This window comes from Eutrigla gurnardus (genome assembly GCF_963514095.1).
Source record: "Eutrigla gurnardus genome assembly, chromosome: 8".
Classification (NCBI taxonomy): domain Eukaryota; kingdom Metazoa; phylum Chordata; class Actinopteri; order Perciformes; family Triglidae; genus Eutrigla; species Eutrigla gurnardus.
Window position 1 is genome coordinate 15,862,872 of NC_139922.1, and position 27,096 is coordinate 15,889,967.

The 27,096-nt window shown below is 45.0% G+C and overlaps 1 protein-coding gene across 2 annotated transcripts; it reads right to left on the reverse strand.

The window, feature by feature from the left end:
* Window positions 1–73: 73 nt before the first annotated feature.
* On the reverse strand, window positions 74–26,554 carry phactr3a (phosphatase and actin regulator 3a). Of its 2 annotated transcripts, none has more exons than XM_084014849.1 (12): window positions 26,261–26,554; window positions 9,565–9,729; window positions 8,908–9,075; window positions 8,222–8,434; window positions 7,166–7,394; window positions 6,754–7,004; window positions 5,658–5,811; window positions 1,929–1,984; window positions 1,493–1,554; window positions 1,218–1,358; window positions 838–914; window positions 74–365 (listed from the first exon to the last, which is right to left on the reverse strand). In XM_084014849.1, exons 1-12 carry the CDS (start codon window positions 26,361–26,363, stop codon window positions 350–352), a joined length of 1,635 nt encoding a protein of 544 aa, XP_083870975.1. In that variant the 5' UTR covers window positions 26,364–26,554; the 3' UTR covers window positions 74–349. The 2 variants fall into 2 exon arrangements, with proteins under 2 accessions (XP_083870975.1, XP_083870974.1); XM_084014848.1 differs by having other exon boundaries at window positions 8,222–8,437.
* Window positions 26,555–27,096: the final 542 nt, after the last annotated feature.

The window sequence follows — 27,096 nt, forward strand, 5'->3', positions numbered from 1 at the left end:
GTCAAAGGAGTCCATGAAATAGTACAAAAAAAACCAACACTGACTGAATGACAAGATTGTTTTCTCTCCTCCGCTCTCATCCTGAGAGTTAGAGGCTCCGCCGGCGTCCTCTTCCGCCAGCCGGCTTCCGCGTGGCGACGTTCAGTAGTCTCCAGGACACAGTGCCGCAAACACCTTCTCTCCCACACCCGTGCCCTCATACACATCATATGATAGTCAAGGGTGCTGGGAGAATGTTAAAGACACACTGGAGACTAATAAGCTCCAGGCTCTTTGAACTGTCTGCTGCTGTGCAGCTTTCAGGAAATCTCCACGGTCAGCATTTCTTCACAGAAGAAACTCCCCACCTTCATGGCCGGTGGAACCTGGAGAGACAAACAAGCAGGAAAACCTTCAGTAAAGGGGAAAAGTACAAACTGTGAGAGCAGGGTGCCTTTGTCGTTGCAGCCAGCTATTGTTATTGCAGCTATAATCAGTTTTGTGGGGCTATTTTTAGCCCAGTCTTTACATGTGCTGAGAGGCTGGACACGTATTTGCATGCAGTCCTCCTTCTGGGTCACTGTTACAACTCACAACAAGGACCCCTGCTTTTCAGACAAGGCTAGCCAAGGACACTGGCATTTTATCATTTCTCGGCTTGGCAGTAAGAGCTCTCCAGAGGACAACCAACCAACCCCCATCCCCCACTCCCTTTTTTCTCTCCCCATCTATCTTTAGCTCCTCCGCGCTCTCTGGATGAGCACGGAGATCTAAATTTAGACCACTCCATCCCAGAATAGAGCTGGCATGGGTTCCCAAACAAACGCTACGCACCGAAACACACGTCACAATACTCACCTCGTGAGGTGTTTGCTCGAGGCGTGCACTTCCATCTCGGTGCTTTTGAACTCGTTGAGCTCTTTTCGGATCGCAGCCTGTGGGGAAGAGGGAAAACAACATTAGTGCATCCCTAAGTACATCCTGAGCCGTCGGGCCGCTGCGACGTCTGCACAGCAAAGTGAAAATATAATCATCCTGGGGGGACAGAGAACTGTGGGAGATAAGCTGATAACCCCAACGTGCTATGCAAGTGGTCTTGTGGCGCAAAAGGTCATAGAATTTGAGGAATGTAGTAATCAGATTGGCCTAAATGGTGAACTTGTGCTTGGTGATAGGTGATAACGGCAGGTCGTGAGGGTCAAATATTATTTGTCTCTGCATTGCACACAAGTACTCGCCTTGTCTGCCGCCGAGAGCCGAGTCCAGGGCTTGTCCGCCCTCCGGTCGTAGTCCTGAGCTTTGGCCACCTCCACATAGTCGCTGAAGCGGATCAGAATCTTTCTGTCTCGGAGTTCGTCTACTGTGGGCCGCTGGTTGAGCTGGAACACGAGAAATTAGACTTATAGCTAACCATTCCGAGAGTCACACAAACCAAGTTCATTTGGTCAGTGTTGTTAGTTATCAGAAAAACACACTTGTAAATATGTGGAGGAGGCACAAGTAAATGTAGTACCTTTCTATTTAGCCGCTGTTTGATCTCCCTCCTCTCCTCCTGCTCTGTCTGGTCGTTCCTCTCTGGGGAAAAGGAAAACAAATATACAGATTCAATATACCAGCAATTAACATTAATGTATCATTGATTGAAATATATTTTATATATATATACATATTTATTTTTTTTATGTATTAAAAATGTATTCAACAAGTGTGTCATAGGAGTCCTCCGTGTTGCTGCCCCTTTAAACAGGCTTCCCGGTGTAGAGAAGCAATGTGCACTCATGCGTTCCTCTCCTGAATAATATACTACACCGGCTGATTTATTTATTTATTTATTGCTATCATTAATGCATCATTTCGCCCTGGTTCGAGTGTTTTTACACCAGGCGACACATATATTTGAGAGAGTTAATAGCGCGAACAGAGCGTCGAGGAAGGGTTTTTGAACTTACGTTTCAGGATGTTCCGACTCTCCAGCTCCTCCACATTCGGTCTCTGGCTCAGCCTCCTGCGGAGAAACACCAAAACCACGTTTTGAACCATTTTTTCTTTTCCCCACGTCAACCGTCGCCGTCCCGCGTCCTCTTTAAACCGGCTGCAGCTTCTTCACTGTGCGCGTCCTCGACAGGAATCCCCTATGTCTCCATCTCGCATCCAAACCGCGGCTGTGGTGCTTCGGCAGAGGCGCTCCCCACATCTGGAACCGTCGAAGAAGCGCAGCAATTCTCTCGTTTTTAGAGAATCCTCCAGCGGGATTTACTGCTCTGTGACCAGATGCTGCATCTCAGGCGCGGCTGCCGTATTGCGTTCAGTCTCCCCTCTTACTATCCGACACAGCCGACGGGCGCTTTTCAACTGAGTCGTGATGTGCTGCTGGGGCGCGACTACCCTAGTTTCCCCGGTTACTGCATGCATAATGTGGAGGGGGCGGAGCCTAACGGGCTCCCACTCACGGCATCCCCAGCCTCCTCCTGGTGTACACTAGGCTACTGGCACAGTCATTTTACACACGTTGCAGCACCAGTTCATGTCATTTGTTGCTACGTAAAACACCTGTATTTCTCAAGGGGAATTAATCAATTTAAAACGTAATGAAATACTTGATTAAATAGCTTATAGATACAATTCAAATCTCTTCTTTGCTGTAATGACGGTGTTTAAACATTCAGATCACACATTCATTTCAGGCTGTCACGTTCCCCCACCATCAAAGCACGCAAAAGGTCTCCGAAAATCCAATGTTTTTCCCGGAGTCCCCCGTGCATGTGCACTATTCATCCTCCGTATCAATAATAAATGTGAGGCCTCGGCCCCCAGACAGCATGTGGCACACCTCCAGAGGTGGTGGAGGACAGAGAGGGCAGAATGCCGCCACGCAGCACGACTCTCTTTACACCCTCACCCGAGATAACACGGCACGCTTTATAGTTCTGTCCTCTAAAAGGATCAAAGTTAGGTCACATGGACTGAGACCTGGACACCCACACAGCACCGCGTGGCACCGAGACAGAACATCGGAGCAGAAAAGGCATCGGTACTAAACTGCATTATGTGATGCATTTGATTAGCATTTACATTAAGACAGTGGAAGAGGAAGCAAAGCTGGCCGTGTGTACAATTACAGTACAGCCAAGCAATCAGGTCAGTGTTAATTAATACATGGAATAGCATGAGGAGTTTGTTAAATTAAAAATGGGCTGCAAACACCAAGAAGGTGGTCTAGCTGAAGGATTCTGATCCATTTCTCCTTCATTATGTTTTGTCCTTTTGTGTGGGGTTCCCCTTTTCTTTTTTTATCAGTCGTTTTTGATCAAATCAGGCACCTGTTTTTACACCACTCCTTAAATCTCATCAGTCAGGGAACCAAACGTGGCGACTCTTTTGTTTAAAAACACGCCGAGAGACAAAAGTGTTCCCAGAGCTCTTCACAGCGTTACGTTTTAAACAGATGAAACAGAAAATGACTTTCAAAGCCCCAGCGAATACGACCATCCGCTGTGTTATTGACCTGGCTGCCGAGTTGCTTAGCAACAACGCTCGGGTATCCTTGAGACAATAAAGACTTCCCGCAGAAACTCTCACTTCTCCCTAGCAACACACTAATGGGGATTTCAGTATGGCACACAGAGCTGTATGTGCTTTACAGTCTGTGGCTATTTTAAGCAGCAGATCTCTCGCTGGTGAGCTGAATAAATCAGACTGCTGTCAATATTGAACACTATTTTGGCAACAAAGTAGGATGTTCATCTTTGTAAGCCGCACCAATCACAAAGCCTTTTTTACTCAGCGGCTCTCAGGTGGCAGAAGATGGTTTATTTGGGATAAGTGAGATTATCACGACAACGGGTCGACTTTGCACCCGCCCCCTTCTACATCAGGGTTTAAGGATTTTTATGATGCTGATGCATAAACGCCTGTTGCCATGAGGGTTTCCACCTCCCACTCAGGATGCTGCAAGAAAACAAGTTAAAATAGAACATCTTCAGGGAGGAATGAAAAATCCAAACAAAGGAATAAAAAAACAATAAAAAGCAACGAGTGGGTGGCAGAGGCTTCCAGTCGTTTATTTCAGCTGCTGACTGGCGAGGGAGATAGAATTGGCCCTTCCTAGCTTTCTCCCTTTCAGTACAGTAGCTATAACCCCCACCTGCTCCTCACTCCCATTATTTCTGCTGCTATAACTCCCCGACAACACATTTGTGGAGAGAAGGGAGTGCATGGGGAGATGCATTATTGAACAGAGCTAAGATTAGAAACGGCAGAGTGTGGCTGCGGCCGTCGTGCCAGGCGGGGAGTCTCTAAAGATAGAAAGGTCATCTATCACTGACACAATGGACAGACAAGGTGCCATTATCTACCGTACGTCCTGATGACATTTTCTGCTTGATCAGCAACAGTAGGTTTCCATGGTGAGCTGCAGATAGGATGGGGGGCTAAAAAAGAGCTGATTGAATCTGGGTGGGAGTCACCCGGCGAAATCAAAACTAGTGTGTGATGGATTGTTTTGCCGTTTAGTATGAATGCCCAGGGGAAATTTGCTTTTTTTGCTTTACCGTTTTCTGCTACATTTAACCAGGATATTCCTTCTTCAATGTATGCATATACTGTACTGTAAGATGAAAAGGCATTTTCTTGGATATGCTTGGCACTGTGGGTGAAGTAATCATATTGAAATGAGTTATTCAATGCCTCAGGGATTTACAGATAACAGCTCCAGACAAAGCATAAAACTTGAACTGCTGCCCAGAAGCCGTTTTGGATTTTTTTTTCCTGCAACGTCGGCACCAAACATCTGCTTTGAAGACTACTTGTTGATCCTCCTGAGATCATTCATTTATTCTGTATTATCCTCAAATTCAAATTGATTGTATTTGGTGCTGAGCAGACCCGGGTCTTTATGCAACAAGCAGCTTCTCTCACCGCTGTGCTACAAGTGGCTCGTCCCTTCAAATCACAGAGCGTGCCGACTCTTACGCAAGCTGCAGCCGTGCTCCACCCTCACCTCAAGCTGCTCGAGAACACGGTTTCACGAATAACAGTAATATGTGTTCTTCCAGCGGATCTAAGAATAGATCAGGGAGGCGGTATTCTTAGTTCTCTAGCAGACGGGTGATGGATCTTAGAGCGTGGGTGGGCCCTCGGAGCTCGGGCTGCGAGTTACTGCACAGCGGGTTACGTAACACTGTGGCGTGCCCCCGTTTGATACGCTGGTGTTAAAGAACCTGGGTCTTGTGACACATTCACACACGAGACTGTTCCTGTCGCTCAGTGTTTTCATTGCAGCCTTCTCACTTTTAGTGGTTGATTGCTATTCTGGAATACAATATGAGGAGTTAACAGTGTTACCCCAAAACGGCCTCCTCTGAGCAGATTACACAACATAAATCATGGCTGTTCAAAACAATCAGATAATCTGTTTAGATCAGACTTTCTTTTTCTTTCTTTTTTAATCTCACCTGCTCCTCCTTCTATTGGGTGTTTATGTAACCTAAGCAATTAAACGTATAGGTTAACCCTGTAAAATCATTGCCCACAAACTGAAATGGGATTTCATTGTGAAATAGCATTGACGTCTTTAACTACCCGCAGGGTCATATCAAGACATCCCATTAATAACATGTCACATTTAAGACACTTATACTGTACTCAGATAGCAATGTAGGAAAGAATTTGTTTCGTACTTAGCGAGTTTCATCTCAATCTGCTGACGGATTTCCTGACGCTCCTGGTCGCTCCGGACTGGGAAGATATTCCTGTCTTCCAGCTCCTGCTTGCTGGGCCTGTTTCGTAGCTTGACAGACAGCAACTCCTTCCTTAGCCTGCGAGGAAGTGTACCTGCAACCAGGTATACACACGCGTTAACACACTTTTGTAGAAGAGGACCTTAACTGCACTCAGCACTCCCATCCACATCAAGCGATTGTTATTTACAGTGAAGTGTCTGGACAGAGACACACTTAATCTTGTCTTTCCTCTGTTCCGCAGCAAATTGGATTTGAAATGAAACAATAACAGTTGGGCTAAGGTGCCAACTCACAACTTTAAGGCAATGCAGAGTGTTTACGTCTTTATTACTGAACGACTTGTAGCCCCGCTTATGTAGAGCTACCAAGGCCGGAAGAAAATTAAAAGAAAATAAGAAAATTGCATATTTGAGGTGAAAATTCCTTCCTGCTGTGGTTGAAAGCGACACCGATGGGACCACCTTAAAACTAAAAGAGGGGTTACTACACTGTTATCCCAGTATAGAAGTGTACGAACATTCAAATGGAAATATTTAACTTTAACGTCACTGTTTCATTTTGGGGGCTGCACGGTGATGTAGTGGGTAGCACTGTCGCCTCGCAGCAAGAGGATCCCGGGTTTGATTCCCGGGTCGGCCCAGGTTCCTTCTGTGTGGAGTTTGCATGTTCTCCCCGTGTAAGCGTGGGTTCTCTCCGGGTTCTCCGGCTTCCTCCCACAGTCCAAAGACATGCAAGATGGGGATAGGTAGATTGGTGACTCTAAATTGCCCGTAGGTGTGAATGTGAGTGTGAATGGTTGTTTGTCTCTACATGTTGGCCCTGTGATAGACTGGCGTCCGGTCCAGGGTGTACCCTGCCTTTGCCCAATGATAACTGGGATCGGCTCCAGCCCCCCCCCGCGACCCTGAATACAGGATAAGCGGTAGATAATGGATGGATGTTTCATTTTGCAATATGTACAGCGTGGAGCCAAAAAAAAAAGCATGAAAGAGGACATCACTTGTAAATCACACTGTTAACGTCTCCAACCCACCAGAGATGACGGAGTCATTCCAGCCTTCCAGGTCGTTCGGGAGGCCTGAGGTGTTGGAGAAGCACTGGTCCAGCCGCATGTTCTCCTTATTCTCCTCCGCCTCCTTTTTTGGCCAGTCGGACCCTCCGCCTCCCACACAGCCGCCCCCGAAAGAGGATGTGTGTTGGTTCTCAGAGCTGCAGGAGCGAGAGAGTCGTCCGTCCGAACACCACAGCCTTGGAGGTGAGGCCTGCTCACACCCTTCATGGACACTGAAGGGGACACCAGCGAGTTTGGGGAAATGTAGCGTCAGAAATATGAGATTTGTGGACAAACTTTATTATAACACCAGTAAGACTGAACAAAGCAACACATTTGTTTTTCGCCCTCCCAGTGTGTCTAACAGCTGTTTGGCGTAAACTCGAGGACTCACCTCTCCTGTCTATTCTTGGAAGCGAAGGCTCTCTGCAGCTCCTCCATTATGCAGCTAGGGGGCATGGGAGGGTGCATCATATTGCCTATATGTGGGGACCCCGAAGCGTTGCCCAGGGGCCCTCGTAGCAGCAGGGTCATCGACACCATGCTTTCTGTGGCCCTGGGCGGAGGCTCCTTGGGGAGGTAGGAGTTGGGCAGGTGAGTGGGGAGCGACACAGGGCCTGAATCTGAAAGGGAGGGACGAGCAGAGACAGTCTGGAGGTTAATTAACGCTTTCCTTTTTTTCTTTAAGTCCTATCCTCATATTAGTCTGCAGGCTCAGGGGGGCTGGAGTTATTACTGATACAGAAGAGAAGTCTGGGGAACACTATATGGGAATTAAAACTCCCCGATACGCTTGACTCTTGTTAAATACAAGAGCAAAATAAAATACGAGAGCAATGTATTTTTCCAACCAGTCGTCAGCAGTGTATCTATGTCTATGTCTATACTCTACCTTGGTGAGTGTGCACAGGTCTAGGCATTTTCAATGGTGAAAGGTTACTTACTGCAGGACTGTGCTTAAGGCATCAGTATACTCATAGTAGTATTAGTAGTATAGTCATAGTAGTACTATTAAGTAAAGTGGACAAATCCCAACAAGTTTGATCTGGATGAGTAAAGATCAAAGAGAGTTTCTTTACAGAAATATTTAATTTCATGCACTCACAATCATTTGAGAGGATACATTTATTTGAGGTACTTTTCAGATTATGATCTTATATTGTTAAAAAGCAATAACCTTATTCAAGAAAATACATTGTTAAAATATTAAATTACTTGTTCCGAACCTTTTTGACTTGTGATCTCTTAAAAGAACGGCGTCAGTTTGGGCCCCTTGTCATATTTCAGTTCCATCAAAGAGTGAATCCTCCTCTAAACTTGTGCTGTGTTGCATGTAAATCCAATATTTAACAAAAAACAAAGGAGAATTGTTGTTTCCTTTGTTCCCCTCCCATACATCACGACCCGTCAGATTGATCTTAACTGATGAGTTAACCTCATTCACACTCACCATCTCCAGAACTCAGCTGGGGGAAATGCTTTGGAGCTACATGTGGTGGGGACGTTGCTGGAGGAACGTCTTCCTCCGGTCTTTCTTCCGCCTGGTCTCCCGGGTCCTGCAGACCCTCAGGTAGATCCCCGGCGGGGTGCACCTCCTCGCCTCTCTCCTCCTCTGGTATTAAAACATTCTCCTCCGCGCATTCACAGTCCTGAGGAGGGGCAGCTACCGGAATACATGAATGATTATGAGTTCATCTTTTTGGTAGAATTGTTTTTTGCTGTAACATTTGTACTAAGCTGCATGGGTTTACTGATGACATGTTTGTCCAACTATACTGTGCTGATTTTGGACATACAAATATGCACATTGTGGACCTCTTATGGCAGACGGAACAATCAATTGCCTTTGCTGCCCTCCGATGGTACACACAGACAAACACATGTCACCGTTTCATAAAGCAAGAGCTTAGTGGATTACATTAAACATGCAGAGGGTACAGAATTAATTAAAACCTTAACTTGATGACACTTGCTAATTAAATCATATCATCTACAACTTTTGTTGATCTGATACACCCCTTGTATTGATCTAAGGCTGAGGAAAAGACACTTTACAAATCCATTTTCTCCTCATCTGTTGCTTTTTGCAGCTCTATAATTTCCATATATGAGTCTGTATGTGAGGGTTTGTCCAACCTGGAGGGGGAAGCTCCTCCTCAGGGCCGAGGTATTCCACACTGCTGACCGTGAGGTTTGAGCTCAAGGATCCCCCGAACCCTCCGAGCAGGACAGCGCCCTCCGAGCAGCATCCCCGGGTGGGGGAGTTCGGGTCGTGGCAAAGAAGACTGCTGGATAATGCTACATCTGTGAGACAATAGGACAGGGCAAGTACGTCATGACTATGTGACATTCACGTGAATCAGCTCCAGTAATAGAAAGTCATTCTATGCTACCTCCTGTTGCTTATTATTATTATTATTATTATTATTCTCTTCTATTACTCTCTATTTCTATTTCTCTGTTTTCAGACGGCCATCTTACTTCCTTGTTACTTCCTTCTTCCTATTGTTAGGATGTTATTAGACATATATATATTTTTTAAATAAACCTATACAGTATGATGGGTAAATTAGCCCATTAAAAAGGCAAGTCCAGCCATTAGGGAGACAGACTGAGACACATTGCAACTGTCACCGTTTCCCTGAATGACATTCACTCTTTCACCTTGATTCAATAGCACTCTCCATTACAGCAAGAGCATCACATTTAACCACGTATTCAGCACATAAAGCTGGAAAGTGTGTGTGGATGTGAACCAAGAGACCAATCACGTCGCCCATCTAGCGCTCGTACCTGTGGAACTCTGCTTTAGCTTCTCGTTTTTCTTTTTCCTCCACTTCCAGGGCTTGAAGATGCGCCCCAGGGTGGCCAGCTTGCTGTTGCGTCGGATGGGTGGAGTGTGGACCCCGCTCACCAAGCAGCCGGTCCTCAGCACCCTCTGCTGGTCCACCAACTCTACTACAGTGACAGTGGAGTGGGGAAAGAAGCCCAGGGAAGAGTTGCAGGAGGATTAAATGGGGTAAGGAAAGAGTGGGAGTGGGTTTGGAGAGGAAGATCAAAAGCATAGAAGGAGAAGGAGCATGGAGGTGGGGCGACAGGGATGAAGGGAAAGAAACCAGAGAACAATTAGTATGCTCACCTTACTGAATGAAGCATGATGGACTCCAAGTGCTGTGAACAGATTCAATTAGAAAGACTAATTTGATCAAGGCACACTACCTCATGGCTGTTATTCCCCTGCAAATCCCCTCCCTCCGAGCCATACGTCACATATCAAAAATAAATATCTCCCACAGTCCAAGTTTGGAGCGAACATGAGCGCACACAGACGGCCTCATAACACTACAAAAGATGCAGTTCCCCTGGAGACCAACAGGTGTGCCAGTCTCTGCTTTCCCATAAACTGCATTTGACTCGGCCGCCTGGTTAAACAGGCCTTTTCTAATATACCGCTCCTCTGCTACACTACATGTATAAGTGATCTGTTTTCTCAGAGGTGCAAACGTCTCTGCAACTTGTTCTTAAATGCCACAAAACATGAGTTGCAGTGCATTTTTATAACAATGTTGCTTTTTTCTGAGGATGATTCAATCATATGTGTTCATGTTCTGTTTATCATGCAGGCAATACTTTTTGGGGATTCCACCTAACTCCCACAAAGTGCTTTCTGATCATCCAGGAGAACAAATCATCAACTAAGAAGCACCCAAGAGGTAAAAAGGAAATAAGACATACAAGTATCAATAACTAAAACAAAAGTGCATATATCTATATATACGATTCAGTATAATTGAGTGTCATATACTAACTACATACCAGACGAAAGGAATAAAAACCAATGAAATTAGAACGCAGTGATCTATGACGAACGCGGTACATGATATTAATGTATCTATTGAGCTGTCCCCATCCCAGCACAGAGCCATTTAAAGGAAATGTATTTCAATGAATGATTGCTGTGACTCATACAGTGTGAGCTTACAGATCCATGTGCGAACATTGCTGCTGGGTTGTAGTCACAAAGGGAGGAAGGAAGTGGAAATGTACAATAAATTCCATGTATTTCAGAGGTACATGCGTCAGCGTGACAAAAATATACGGCGATATCTGCCTTCAGGAGGCTGATATCTTTGTTCAAATATTCAGCTGAGGAGGAGGCAAGGATTTGTGATGGGGGAGGTTGAGGGGGGAAGAAGAGATTGGGGAGGGGGGGGGTTGCAGAGTGGCTCAGGGTGTGATGTGGAGTACAGTGATGGAGGAGGGAGGATACAGCTGATTCCTTTTCATATTTCTTTTTTTGCTTCTGCCCTAAAGCCCATGAGGAGGGAGTAGAAAGAGGGTGGTGGTGGTTGGAGGAGGAGAGGAGAACCAATACAGAAGAAAATAAAGGAGTGAAGAAACGGGGGAGGAAAGAGAAGGAAGTGCAAAACAAGGAAAGGAGATGAGGAGAGAAGAGGAAAGAAAAGGCAGTGGCAAGGGGAATTAGGGAGGGAGACATAAGCAGAAGGAAGAAAAATAATTAAATGAATGGCAGAAAACAGGGGGAGTAAGTAAAGATGAAAGGAAAAATGAGATGAAAGGAGGTAATTTCCAGTTGGACGTTAAAGGTTCCTTCGAACGGGTCAGTTGACCATGCGCACCATCATCATCACTGCTGTCACACAAGCAGCGTGGCAGACGTAGCGCCGCACACAGAATCCAGGTCAAGCTTGAAGGAAACGCACCCAGTCGCGCAGGGGGAAAAAAGCTTAAGAGAAGGAGTGGGGGAGCAGGAGGGGTAGAGGTGTGTCTGTGTGCGTGTGTGTGTGTGTGTGTGTGTGTGTGTGGAGAGAGAGCGTGTGTGTGTGTGTGTGTGTGTGTGTGTGTGTGTGTGTGTGTGTGTGTGTGGAGAGAGAGCATGTGTGTGTGTGTTTGTGTGTGTGGAGAGAGAGCATGTGTGTGTGTGGAGAGAGAAGGAGAGAGAGATAGAGAGAGTGTGTGTGTGAGTGTGTGTGTGTTTGTGTGTGTGGAGAGAGAGCATGTGTGTGTGTGGAGAGAGAAGGAGAGAGAGATAGAGAGAGTGTGTGTGTGAGTGTGTGTGTGTGTGTGTGTGTGAGAGAGAGAGAGAGAGAGAGTGTGGAGAGCATGTATGTGTGTGTGTGTGAGAGAGATAGATAGAGAAAGTGTGTATGTGTGTGTGTGTGTGTGTGTGTGTGTGGAGAGAGAGCATGCATGTGTGTGTGTGGGGAGAGAGAGCATGCATGTGTGTGTGTGTGAGAGAGAGAGATAGAGAGAGTGTGTGTGTGTGAGAGTGTGTGTGTGTGTGTGTGTGGAGAGAGAGCATGCATGTGTGTGTGTGTGAGAGAGAGAGATAGAGAGAGTGTGTGTGTGTGTGTGTGTGTGTGTGTGTGTGTGTGTGTGTGTGTGTGTGTGTGTGTGTGTGTGTGTGTGTGTGTGTATGTGTGTGTGTGTGTGTGCGTGTGTGTGTGTGTGGAGAGAGAGCATGTGTGTGTGTGTGGTGAGAGAAGAAGAGAGGAGAAGAGAAGGGGAGAGCAGAGGAGGTGGGGTCAGGCCCGCTGCTGTTGCCATGGCGACCACATCCACATCCAGATGCTGCCGCAGCAGTGGGAGCCAGCGGGAGGAGCAAGTCAGTCTGTAGCTTAGGGGAGAGGAGGAGAGCAGAGGAGCCCCCTACACAGACACTGCCTGCCCCCTACACAGCCGAATGGCAGCACCCATTGCATTGTGGGTTGGGGGGTGAAGCCACATGGAGGACGAGATCTGTCTGCGTTTATTTATTTATTTTTTCAAGCAAAGGAGATGGGAGGAGGGGGGGAGGAGAGAACGGGGGATTCCAGGGAGAAGCGATGATAAGGAGGGATGGGAGGAGGCTGTTGCTATACGGAAGAGCTTGCAGGAGAGTCTGGGCTCGTCCAATCACGGAGCAGCTATTTATAATGCATATCAAGTAACTCTTCATTTTTCATAGAAGGGGTAGTCGTTCAGAAAAAAATATGACAGGAGCGCAGGAATTAGGTGAAAACACACGCAGGCACATGGAGATTTCTTTTATCCGCTGGATGAGGATGTATCGAAATGTGTGTCAGATCAGCGTGAATGAACTACATGCACCATGTGGCGATTACGTGCCATTCTAATTAATATGGTAATGCAAACAGGATTTATTAAATCCACGTGTCATGCTGATGCGGTCGACCAATAGCCGTTTGCTGTATGCCCATAGTGCTACACAACACTAGTCTGTACACACTGTAATTCCAATCAGCTGGTGCTTTACATACGTTCAAAAATGAAATTCCCAATAGAAACCGTGATATGATTCAAGACACATTACGGTATAAACTTTGTGCAGCGTGAATTCCAAAATGATTTCAGAGTGGAATAAAGTAGGCAATGCGATAATGTGACTTGGCAAGAAAACTACATCAGAGTTCGTTAGTGTGCCAGCGGGAGACCTCAACCCATTTAACCAGCTTGTCAGCACATTCAGGAACACAAGGCTAAGAATGAAAGATCCTATTTGACAATGAAGAAAAGCCAAAAACCCTCAAAAGGCGAAGGATGTGAGTGAACAATGATTACAGCAGACTTTGAAAGGGATTCAGACTGAGGGAGAGGATAATAGTGAATGCCTAGCAGTGAGGTTGTGCGAGGCAAAGCCTGATAGACACACCCGATACGCTCCATCATTAATCGAGCAGCTCACTGGGACACAAACTATGTTAGTAATGACAAAGTACACTGAAAGTTCAAGTATTTATCTTATTTTGAAAGCAGGTGTTCCAACAGTCGGCAGCACTCAGATCTCCGGGATGCTTAAAAAGCCTTGGAGGGTTTTCATGTGAGTCAGAAAATACTATCTTACTATTATTATAACATAACACACAATACCACTCTAAAACGAGTACAGCCTGGTGCACCTGCTTAAACGATGGCATTCCCATCATCCTCAGCTGCACTTTGTATTTAATGCTGATTAGCAAATGTTAGGCTAAAAAATACAATGTTAATGTCAAATATTCTACCTGCAAAACATCGGCATGTTAGCATCGTCATTGTGAGCACGTTGCCAGGCTAGCGTTAGCATTTTGCCCAAAGCGCGGCTACGTCTCCGTACAGCCTCACACACAGCCGCCAGCACGCCTGCAGCCTGTTGTTACTGTACCTCTGAACCGAGCCTGTGGCTCACAACAAAGAAGTAAGTCTCACTGTGCAGTCTGTCCTGCTAAACACAGTGTGTGTTCATCCCTGCTATAAATAACCCCTCTGTCTCCCGTCATCTCCGAGGGCCCCCCAGCACCTCGGCTTCCTTCGCTAGAGCCGACCTGCTCCTTCCACCCAGGTGACTAACAATGTGCCCTTGAACCAACCACCTCCTTTACCCGCGGCCACGTCAGCTAACTTTCTTCACTTTACCCCCCCGGGTTTACAACTGCGCCGCCATCTGTGTGCGGCCCCCGCCGCCTCGGGGGCCCCGGACACAGTCGGTGCACGCGGCTAACAACTCGCAGGGAGAGAGCGGAGAGCAGAAGGCTGAACGATGTAATACGAAGAGAGTATGAATGAGAAACGAGAGGCTAAGAGGGAGAACGGTGGTCGTCGAGTAAAAAGAGAGTAATTAAAGGAGGAGCGGAGAGAATAATGAAGACAGAATGAGTCCAGCCGACACGGACACAAAGCTTTCTTTCTGCTATGAGATGAACAGACAGTTTCAACAATACACAAATAATAAAATGACTAATGGGCAAAAAGAGATTTCCGCTCTTCTGGACAGTTTTATTATAGAATGCATTTTGGACAATTCTGCGATCATATTTCCATTAGACGGAGGACCTTAACCACCAGGCAAACGTCACGTTCTTGTTTTTCTATTTGTTGTTGGTTCCTTTCCATTTTTACAACAATGTACTTCATTTCCGGGGGAAACGTATTGTATCGGAGCGGTCCAAATTAAATAAATAAATAGTGGCCTAAATAAATCAGGCCTGCTGTGCTCCTCAGTGTTTAAATGACTTATCCAAGCATGTGTTTTACATACTGTGTTGTCTTGTTTAAACACGGTACCACACTGTAGGCCTTCATGAGTCTGCAAAGGTCAAGCTTCAAGATCGTCAAAGTGATTACAGCCGAAGTGTGAAACTCCAGTGTGTGGGCTACTGGCAATCACGAGATTGAAATGATGTCAGTGTAGCCAGCAACCAATAGGAAGTGCCCGAGGCCCATGTTTGTTACCATATGTTGGTGTTGAGAATGAGGACTAGTGGGTGGCTCCGCGTCTAAGCCTTTTTGCTGCAGCATCAACAAAACTAAGAATCTAGTTCATTCTCAGTTTCTCATGAAAGGCTGCTTCTCTGTTTCCACTTCAGGAAGAGGGGAGGAAATAGTCTCTGTGGCTGTAGCAGGTTTGTAATGAGCCTGTCCAGTCATTTTATTCAGCCCACATGAAATGATTTGACAAGCTACCTGCCTGCCTGCACGCTGTATGCATTCATTATGCGTGACCAGAGACTTCCACAGGCTGTTAACTTGATAGCTGCGAGGACAATAGACAGTTTTACGTTATGATAATGTTAAGTGTTTTCTTACATGTGGATGAGACGTGATGGATAGATAGATGGATGGTGGTTGGATATGTGTGGGCAGGGATATTTTCAGTTGGAACTCACTCTTGCTGATTTATTCCAGTGCGTTTAATAGTCATGAATAATCATTTTGTTTTTTCAAAGCCCTCTAAAGGTAGCTTTCAAATCTTAAGTATTTTTGCCATGTCATAATTATCTATATCTATATGCGAAATGAGCAACAATCAAAGTAAAAAACGAATAAAATAAACATCCATAGTTATTATTTATCAAGAGTTTAACAGTCAAAAACTCATCTGCTTCATCAAGACTGTGCAGGAGTGGAAACAACACACCAACAATGCACCACGTCGTTTTAATTTCAATCCAAGTGAGAGGAGTGATAATGCAAAAACATAAATCTCAAGTGAAATAACCAAAACTGTTTAATTAAAAAAAAATGTAAGTTTTTTTTTTTTGATTGGTTAAAAAAAAAATACATGTAGTAAAAATAAATGAATGAATAAAATTGGCGCCACTGCTTATACGCTGCTCAGAAATATGGATCACTCACACACATGCTGAATTTACACACAGACACGCCTTCATTTCAAGGAAAAGACCATCTATGATCGACTGTGAAAGCCTCGCTGCAGCCGCCACACCCACCCAGTGGGCCGAAAGGCTTCATGCTCAAAGTGCTTTTTCTCACCCACACAATAGGGCGAGCCTCGGAAAATGACAACCACCAGAGGAAGAAGACCCCGGATGTGTTCAGGAAGTCTTCCAGTTCATCTAAGTGTTGGGCTACGTTCCCATTACAACAAATCTCATCTTGTCCCATCAAAAAGCTCCCTCCAATCAGGTAATGGAAGTCTTGGTTCACCCTTTGTACTTTGGGGAGCCCCTGCAGGCGATCACATTAACTTAACAAACTGCAAGATTCATGTCGACTCGTTCGGCTCATTTTACATCTTCCAAAGTACAGCTTGCAAACGATTAGCCTTTTTCACAGAGATGGTTTAATTATAAACTTTTAGAGCCACTAAATAAAGTGGCGAGGCTGCCGTGCATTTTCGAAAGACTTTCCCAGCAACAAAAAAGTCACAGCTCCAATCACGCAACATTTAAGCATCCGCGAACAATAGCAGCCTTCTTTTTATTCCTAAATATAACAGCGGTGTAAATGTGAGCAGTCGTTGCTTCCTGGAAGTTTACGCTCAGCCAGGTTAGCTGTGGGTCTTCAATGGGGCGTGGGTGCTTTTCCATCAACGAGGCTGGTTATAGACTCCAGTATCGGAGTCAGGTGGGTGAGCGATGGTGTGTAATTTGTTCCTGCTATTTCCACTGATTTAGGTCAGTGGCTGAAACATTTATATAAAGCATACAGAGGGTGTGCATGAGACAGAGGGGGAGAGCATGTGAGCGTAAATATTCACTGCTTTCACAATCTGTGCGACGACAAGAGTGTTTTTTTTTTTTTTTTTGTCTTAGACTCGATACAGAAGCTCCGTTCCACTGGGCTCCTGTCGCTCCGCAGGGAGGAGAGCACATCATGTTCTCCAGGCTGGAAAGCGATGGGAGGCGCACAGAGGAACAATACAAATCACCACCGGTAGTGCTGCATAATCTCCCAGCAAGTTCCCATGGCAAGGATGCAGCTCGGGTTTGGAGTCCCTCAAGTGTGCGTGGAACGGTTTGGGATGTAAAGCGTGAGCCATTGTGTACAGTGGCGTGTGCAAAGCTGCTTCTCTTTTAAGTAAAAAAGAAATCGTGTTCATCTTGTGTGCCGGACCACAAATGGATCACGCCTGGCCAGGATGAACCAAGCCAGCAGCTCAGACATGAGCCGGTCCGCTAACTGTCCAGTAACCTCATCTGTCATGGACGTACGGATATACTCCAACAGACCAGGCGCTACACGCACGGTGGTATTACACCGTGTAATAACCATGCCAATGACCATCTCACGCGTATCATGGGAGACATACTGGGGACGTGGGGTCAAACAAATACGCTGCCTGCTGGTTCTGTTGAGAGATATGAGATGGAGAACAGGGTGTGACATACAGTTTATTTAAAATGATGGCTCTGTAGGTAAGGAAAAGCTTCTGCTCCCACGTTGAGTTATGTGTCATATTGCATTTATGCATCCCACTCGATTATTATCACCCATACAAGTAGATCCAGATCTCCATTTGTCATGAGTCAGCCCTTCAGTGGAGTCTGTAGTGAGCGCTGTCTGGGACTGGTGGCAGACAGGAGAACTGTCCTCGCCCAGTTTCACAAACACATGCATCGTGTGACCAGGCAAGCTTCCCTGCGGGCGTTCAGTGCCAGAGGGACGCTGCCCTGTTTCATTACCTGGTAGTAAGAACAGGTTTGGGCGGTATGATGAATCTGTGTTCATGGGGAAGTTGCTAGAAGCCACTCCCTCATCAATAATGACAAGGAACTCTGTACTATAGTGTTTGGCCGCGGCTCTAATAGCAGTTTTAATGGGATTGGATTTGAGCTTTTGGCTTACATGGATGTATGGGATGATTAAATTAAATGGAATTTGTGCCTGGATCTGCACAATGTGCTTTCCTCATTAATGTGTCATCGGTGAAAAAGAAAAAAAAAAAAAGCCGGGTCTCTTTCCCAGCAGATCAAGAGCCGGCTGACTTATCAGCACACAGAACACGGCTCTGCTCGGTTCAGCAGCCTGCTGCAATGCAATGGCTATAGCGCTGTCCACGGTGCTGAAAACTAACAGAAAGTCCAGCATTACTCTCTATTAGCATCCTGATGCAATACATTTACTTCCCACCATTGTATTTAAGTTTTCAAATTCAAGGTAAAAATTATATACCCATTAATGCCCCCAAATATCTCATATTGTAATGAAAATAGAGGCTATATCTGCAATTGTTTTAATCAATATACACTAGATGCATTCACCATAGCAGGGCTGCAGCTGTTTCTATTTTTTGTCAATGAGCCTGCTGATTATTTTTCTCAATTTCTAGGAATGTCAAAAATTAGAAAAGAAAATGCCAACGTGAGATCAAAGGTCCGAAACCCAACTAAATCTACAACAATCAAGAAACGGAGAAAAGAAGCCGGTCCTCACATTGGAGTAGCTCGTACCAGAGGCTGTGTGATATTTTTGGCTGATAAATGACTGAAGTGATTAATGGTTTAAACACCACGGATTATTACAGTTATGTGACAATGATGGAGCAAAAATGATTATGATCCATAAAACGTTTCCAAGTGTAATTTGCTCCTACCGCTTGCTGCAAAACAAGACATTTAAATATGTCACCATGGGCTCCTGCTTATTTACCAGGATTCATACATCATCATGCACTGAGCACACAGGAAAGCAGGTATATTTAGACGGCTGCCAGGTGAGAGGGAGCTGACATTAATACGATATGAAATTGTTTTAAGTGACTGCCTCCATGGAATATGTGCTTCTTTTGCAAGAAATCCCACAATGCAGTGCTTCACCTTTTGATCGAGAATTACACTTATGCAACAAAACAACAATCAGTGATTAACGGGTGTCCAAAACTTAAATTGATCCCTTTGTACAGATGTCTTCAGGGATCCATGTGATACTCAAAACGGCTTTAAATGCTGTGGTATTTGGCTCTATGCACACAATATATAGAGTAAACTGCTGAGTGTTGTCGTTTTATGCAGGGAATATTGAATGAGTGATTTTTGAACACAGGCCATAGACTCGCTGACCCCCCGCTCACTTCCCTCCCAGCTCCTCTCGATGCCTCACACACGGCACAATGAAAAGCATCAATTCATTTCCTTTTTATGCCTGTATTACTTCAAGTACAGTTATCTGATCTGTCTGTGTATTTAATTTGCAATCTCCTGAGAACCCCCGGCGTAGATGTTCAATAATACTGGAGCGTAAATGCCTATCAGACAGCCTGTGTTTCTCCGTCCCAGACGGGAGTGTTTATCGGGGATGGGGCCCGGGACTCCCCTCTGCCCTCTTCATCTATCTCTGACTGAATCTGGCAGGTTCGTTAGGAGGGTGGGACACAGCGGCTATGAACAGGTGTGAGGATACGATGCATCGATGTATGTGTGTGTGTATGTGTGTGAGAGACAGAGAGACAGAGAGACGCTGGGAGTGCTGCTGAGGATGTTCCAGAGTTTCAGAGTGAGAAGATGAATAGGACTCTTTTTCTCCATCGTACTAACAGCAGCTATTACAGCAATTTGTATATCGATGGTAAATCAATACTCGAGGAAGAGTTATGAACCCATAAGAGAATTATCACCCGCCTCTGCACTTCCTCTCAGCTGCAGCGTCTTTCAGCTCATCATTTTGGTTTTGTAGCGTGCAATGTTCCTATTTTGATTCACTGTCGTAGTGATGTTTTTGGCAGCACTTATACTGTAATGCACATGTGTGATAATAGGATTAGGGTTCACTGGTTTGCAGGACTTGTTAATTACATATATTTTACTTTACAGCTCATCATTTTAAGATGGATTTCCTACTTGCAGCCCTTCATTGAGGAAGTAACCTGTCCAATGTGAGTAGGCTATGTTAAGTAACATATTATGTGTTTTTCTTTAAATGACTACTATTTTGAAGCAAGAAGGCATTTTCAATATCAATAAGTGCACTTAATGGACCATCTTAAAGTATCTGCAAGTTCATTCTCATGAATGTATTCCAACAAATCAAGCTTAGAGATGTTCAATAGCGGTAAAATGCAAATACCAAGGCGAGTCAATGAGGCAAAAAATCACTGAAGAGAAAGTGATATACTGTAGATACTGTAGGTAAAACGGGGAATTTAGTATTCTTGGTTTATCACTGTAGGTCTACAAACGGTTCAGCACTGGAGCTCATGTAGCTACTGCTCCTCTTTTAATGTTCTCCTGTAGATCCATCCATCATCTCAGCCCGGCCAGTTAGCAATAAGGACAACTTCTTGGCTTTTATTCAACAAAATGCCGCCTCCTCCTCATCTCTTTCTCACCTCCAGAGCACCTCCCTCCTTTCCTCCCAAAAAAAGCCTCCACTTTTCCACAGACTCGGTACCCAGAGGACTCTCCTCTCTTCTTCTTCACCCTTCTCAGCATAGTGCATCCAACGTGCTGCACTCCCTTTAACCTCAGCCTTTAAAGGCTAAAGTAGTTTCATTTTCGCACTGCCTTTACACTGGCTTCTCTGACTGAAGTGAAGAAAGGAGGGCCTGCTTGGGGGTCTTCATTCTCTGATCTCCGAGAGCTGTCTGTTAAACTGCCCGACTGTCTTGTTCCAGCATATTCCGGCTGTGATTTCGTGATTGGTTTCATTGCATGAGTCTGCACGGAACTGACGGCTCTCCTGCAGATCAATGCTCAAACACTGTAAAATGTCTAGTCCCACATCCGATGGGAGCAGACATGATGTTGTTGTGAGCATATTTTGGGCTCCATTTTCATGGGCGGCAGAACGACAGTGTCCACAGAGAGCGGAGCTCAACAAGGCTTCCAGATGCAGCTTATCCCCATTCACTAATCAGCCGCCGTGGATCCACGATGTAACAGTACAGTTGGTACAACGCGCAGCAATGTTACAGAGAGAGAGAGAGGAGAAAAGAAGACTCACATAAAGCAAAATATGCCAAAGATTTGCTGGATCCAGCTTCTCAAATGGAAGCGTTGCTACTTTTCTGCTTAATGTCATTGTAAACGGATTAGCCTTCGGGTTCGGACGGTTGATTCTTAGAGTGATTTGCTGACATTTTGCCGACCAGACAATTAATTTAAAAAATAATGGATGAATGATAATAAGTTGCAGCCCTAAGAGACAATGAAGACGAGATTTGATGCTGTTAATATCTCTGGTGGAATTATACCATTGTTTGCAGTGTTGCAAATCAGCAGGTTTTCTTTTTAGCAATATTTCCAATTTTTTTTTAGCAGGAAGGAGGTGAGGAATGCCTTGTTTGTCACGTATTTATTTCACTTCATTAGCCCAAACAAAAACCTTCCCAACAGATAGATATAGACAATATTCCAATTGAAAAAACAGTATGAATAATGAAATTGGTGACAAATTACAGGAAAAACTGAACATAAATAGTAAGATCAGCTACAACTCTTCTTGGCGTTGATTCTCTGAGAGCTGACGTGAACACCACACTCAAAGGTCTGGAGATTTTGGAGGCCGCAGCATATGATTCACATGTTTTCATTAAACCATTCAGTGACTCCTCAGACCCTGAATGGAAGCATATTTTTCATATAATTGATTCAGATTTTTATGTTCCTAGGTGACGGTTATGGTACAAAATACCACAAAGTTCCATAGAATATTTCTATTCATATCGCTCACCTTTACCAAAGACCCTGCAACATGACTGAATGAGTCAGTGCTTGTAGCCATGGATATGTATCACTGTGTTAAAGTGCCAGCTTTAAAACTGTATTCCTTTGCTTCCCACAGTCCCAACAACATAAATGAATAATAACAGCAGTAAACAAGGCGACCAGGAAGCTACTCTCTGACTCTGGACAGCTAAGTGTTTGTCGCCCTTTGCTTTCTGTGGGGAGCTCTATGGCATCATGGAGGGGGAAATGAATAGCTCTCCAGTGGCGACTTCTAACAGGTGGCCTTGACTGACTCACAGTCCCATTAGGCCAAGTGGTGACGCTGGCGTGAATTACAGCTCCGCTCCTGAAAAGCAGGAAGTCAGAACTTAATAATGAGGCTGTGCGTAGGTGCAGGTGGTTCTTCTGAAGAGCAAATCTAACTAAAGTGCAGCTAGATACTGTGAGGATGGAACTTGGCCAGTGAGCACAATAGAGAGGTGAGAATTATTTAAATTACCAATTCATGTGCTGATTATTTTCTCGATTGTTTTGTCTATAAAACACATTTTCCAGATGTTTTCATATGTCTTGTTATGTCCAATCAGCAGTCCTGAACTCAGAGATATTCACTTTACAATGATATCAAATAGAAAGGGAGCAGATCCCAACATTTAAGCAACTGGAACCTGTGAATTTGAGGCCTTATTGCTTAAAACGTCTTAAAATTGTTCATTTTCTGTTAATCGATGAAACAACTAATTGTTTCACCTCCCGTGAGAATAATCAGTATTATATACTCAATGTATAGCCCGTCTCATTCTGTAAACAGACTTGACTTGACTGTATTTGAAGGATCATTTCCACTACTAACTCTCCCCTTTCACACTTACCATGCCAACAAATTACTTTCCATTTCTTGGTATAATGTACTCAAATGTGGAGAGGTGTATTTTCGCTAAGAATAAGGTTGATAACCCAAAGGGCTAGAGATAGACAGCATGTTGTCAGATATTTAGAGACTCCTTTTCTGCTGTTCTCACTTCTTCCCACTTCTTTTAGACTGGAAAACTTCTCACCTCTCAGTCGCTGTTGTTTAATCCCCTCCACACATGCGATCCACAGCTCAATACAACAAGTGCCTGCCCTGCTTCGAGACTCGAGAGGGAGGTTGAAATTCATTCAGAAAACAGGGATAGGTAAGTTATTTTGGGCAAGCGTCTTTGAGCAAGACAGCCGATCACTTCCAGCTCCGCTAGTGATGGATGCAACAGATAGATAGACTACATATTGTATATTCAGTGAGAAGTTATGAGAAAAATTAAGGGTTATTGAGCATGAAAGCATGTGTTTGTTTGAGCAGAAACCCCAAATACAATACTGACAACGAGCATCATACTGGATGTCCCCTTTAGTACACATAACTGTTATGCAAGGACTTCCTGTGGCAATTTTGCGTCCGTTCTTACTGCCTCATTTTCAACAAAGCCTTGTGTAAAGTATAATATGTTACATTCATTTTTTTGTGAACACACTTTTAGGGTTGGCCACTCCTCGAGCGAGCTTTACCTCCCAACACTTCTAGTGGGTCGTAAGTGATATAGAGAAGGGTTGTTTTTGTATCAGTCTATTTCCCAGAAAACGCCTGCATGTTGTACCTTTAAATGGGGAGTACGTTGTGTAAGACGTTGCTGACTCAGAAATTCCCATTTTCTCTCATCAAGGCCTCGGCATAAGGGAGGTATTATGTACAAGACATTGCTCTGGTTGGGGGGTGAGTCATCGTCATGGCTCGATATCAGCTTTCACCGGGTTCCATGTGTCTCCTCGTTAGAGGGGGCTCCACTTATACCTGTGATACTCAGAGATTCTTCTGATATCAGATCTGAGGGAATTATCCAGGTATCAGTCAGGCCGAGGGAAGGGGGATGAGACCTGAAAGACTGATCTGGACCGGACAAATTGGGTTCCGACCGTTCGCAGGGTTTAAACTGCCACGCGAGCCGAGATCGACCGCGTTGGAGTCGCCTCGAGCAAGATGACGAATTCCAGTGAGGGATAATGTTCATTCACTTCCCCAGCAGTCTGACTTAAAGAGCGAGGGGGGGAAAGTAAAGCGATTTTCTCCATGAATTATTACAGCATTTTTGTGTGGGCGGTCATTTGCAGCAATGCTGAAGCTGATTAATGAATTGAAAAGTCTAATTCCAATAACCTTAATCATTTATTTATTCATTTTGTTCATTCTTTGTTCCCACTTCTAAAGGAGGGGGATATGCTGTGTGACTGTACACTTAATATTTTGGGGGGTTATTTTTTACTCATTTATGACCTTCTCTAGACTAAAATATTAGCTCAAACGGGTCAACTGATGATAGAAAGAAACATTAGTGGAAGCTGTATTTGCACTGTATTTTTAATAACTGATATTCTGCTCTCTCCTGACGTGTCTTATGTAACTCTTTTTCCAAACTTCCTGCCTAAACCTCCCTCACCGGTGCTTCTCTAGCTGTGTGTCTTTCAATAGAGGAATGACTTACTGGAATGAAGCCACAGGGACGGCCCCCGCTTGGACACGCTTCCTGTCCGCAAAGCTTCAAGGTGTCCTCTCAACACCATTACCTTGGTCGCCGCTCTGCAATGACTGAGTGGAAGTTTGAGTGGACGTGACATTTTGTGAGCAGGTGAATCTAAAAAGGGTCTTTGTCGGAAACAGACTGACTAAACACGTTTTTTATGCCGCTGCTCCTGTTACCGGTTTCCAAATAACTGTGGAATATAAATCAGAAGCAAAAGTAATAACATTATAGCAGCAATGAGTGAACATATTATCAGAGTTGAGTTTATTCCACACACTCAATAAGAAGGAGTCAGATTGGATTGTTGGGACAGTTGACTTGATCGTTACGGCACCTTTGTCCAAGAGAAAACATGTCCGTGCTGGGCAGCTGTGGCTGCCGTCTCTATTGACTCTTCTCCCCAGTGTTGAGTAAGTGGATGAATACAGTGTCAGGCCACTGCAGCTGCAAGGGCCACTATGTTGGGGAGGAAAAAGGCAGTCTTTGCCAAAGTAATCCTTTGGCAAAGGCTGGTGTCCCAGACGCTGGCGCAGTGATGATCCACACGGAGAGGGGCGGGGCGGCGATGTTGTGTACTTTGGGTCACCAGACACTGACATTGTCCTTGCAGCGTATTGACAACTCTATTCACATATTTGACAGCGATGCAGTTGTGCATATCCCAGCGTTTAAGCGGCTGATATTCGGCGTGTCCCCTAACAGCTTCGGCTCTCATCGCTAGCAACGGCTGATCTGTCCGAGCCGCTGTGTTGTTTATCCAGGCGTGTCAGAGACACAGCAGGACATTATCACATCCACCTATGTGTGAATGAAGCGGTCCATATAGGAGGGGTTGAATCCAGCGAGGATCGATCGTGGATGATTGTGGACGGGTGTGATTTGAAGGGGGACGCGAAGCAACACGGGCCTCGTTACCAAACGGTTGAGAGGTGAAGGACGCTGTTGTTTTTTTTCTGAATCATTCATGTGTGTAAAACTCAGCATGCGTGGGAGTAAAAGGCAAAGACTCTCAACCGAGCCCACACAACATGAACCATAAATAGCCTCACTTGGGTAAAAATCCAACCAATATCTGCATCTGAAGGTGATTCAAAAGCGAGGAGAATGTGCAGCAGATGCAAAAACCACACAAAGTCTATTTGCGAGGAAGTTCATCGGAGGAGTGCAGAACATGAGTGCTCCCCGGTGCTCCCCTCTTATTAATGAAAGATCAATTCATCATTCCATATGCAGGGGGACGACTAACAGACCGCGGAGAGACAAACAAGGGCTCCGTGTTGGAAAAGAGAAACACTTGCATGAACTGATGAATGATCACTTTGCTGAATTGTGGGTATTTCCACCCATAGCCTACATCACGTGGACGGACGGCCATTGATCACAGCAGTGAGGATTTTAGTGTGGTTGGAAAGGGAAGGGGGTGGGGGGTTGATAGAGCTGTCAATACGCAGGGTCATTGCAATAAGCCTTATACTAAAACCAAAGGAAACATGTGCTTTTTGAAAATGCAACACACCAAAAACCCCATGTGTCACCTGAATAACGAGGCTATAATGGAGGCTCGGGTGAGACAACAAATACGCTCAGCCGAGCACCGTGGACCACACACGCATGCGGATTTTGTGCCGACGAATCTGTGCGCTCACTGGGGAGGCAATACTGTAAATGCTGCACGCACTAATATCACATTAAACGGCCTGCACGCTGATTCCCAAATACTACTCGCAGCCATAACAGCCCGACGGGCTACAGGCGTCTTCATCACGCGCGGACCTGGAGGGGCACGCGGCCCATTCACAGACGCTGATACGGCACATTCATTTTTCAATTTGCAGCTCCGCGATATTACAGCCTGCATTTGACGTCCTGTGTTGGAAGCATGCTATCCCTCGGTGTTGCGATATCCCCTGACGGGCAACGATGCCTTCTTCTTTTCTTTTTTTTTTTGCAAAAGAAGCGGAAATCTAATAAAACACTCGCACATTGTAGCAAATATATATCCAGACAATGACGCGCATCTCTTACCTGTGCCATGAGCCAAATCGATGTCCGGTTCGGTGAGTATGTTCGGGTCACTTTGAGATCTGCCTCGGTGCAGACAGCCGTCTAGTCCATCCGATGTAGCCATGGGGAGACGGCAGCGCAGGAATCCTCAATAAAATATTGAAAACCCAACCAGAGGCAGGCAAGGTCAGGAGGAAATCAGCGAGCGAGTGCAGATTTAATTCGCTCTGACAACAGCCGCTTTGAGCATCTAGCAGGGAGCCATGGCTGAGCACAAATTCCGTGTGCGTGTGTGTGTGTGTGTGTGTGTGTGTGTGTGTGTCTGGGCTGTGCGCGCGTGGATGTGGGAGGGGTGATGTGCCCCCGATGATGCCCATCCGTGTCCAGCAACACGACAAAATATTCAACACACTAAGCGTGTTGCACACGTTGATCATTTTTTTTTAGTTTATACTGAATAATTATGTATTTTATGGAGACAACGTATTGCCTCCCCGCATCGTTTATTTATGTTCTATAAACTAGCTCGAAGCAGTCCAAGTAACGCCATATAAACGCCAGATCAAGTTGAGCAAGCATTTTATAGGCTATTAATCATCATCGATCATTAATCGAGATTAATATATTCTTTTTATAATATTGCCCGTGGTTGGTTAATTCAAATGCACAATAGACACCTGGCACCAGTCAACGGATGTTATTTGCTGATACATACTATTGTTTGACATTTTCCTCCACGTCTCCACAAAGCATAAGAAGAATGCACATATCTGTTTTTATTTATTATTATCTTGAACTATGATGCAGCATTATTTAGAATAACTGCGTCAAATAAAGCAGGGGATGCGTTTTTATAA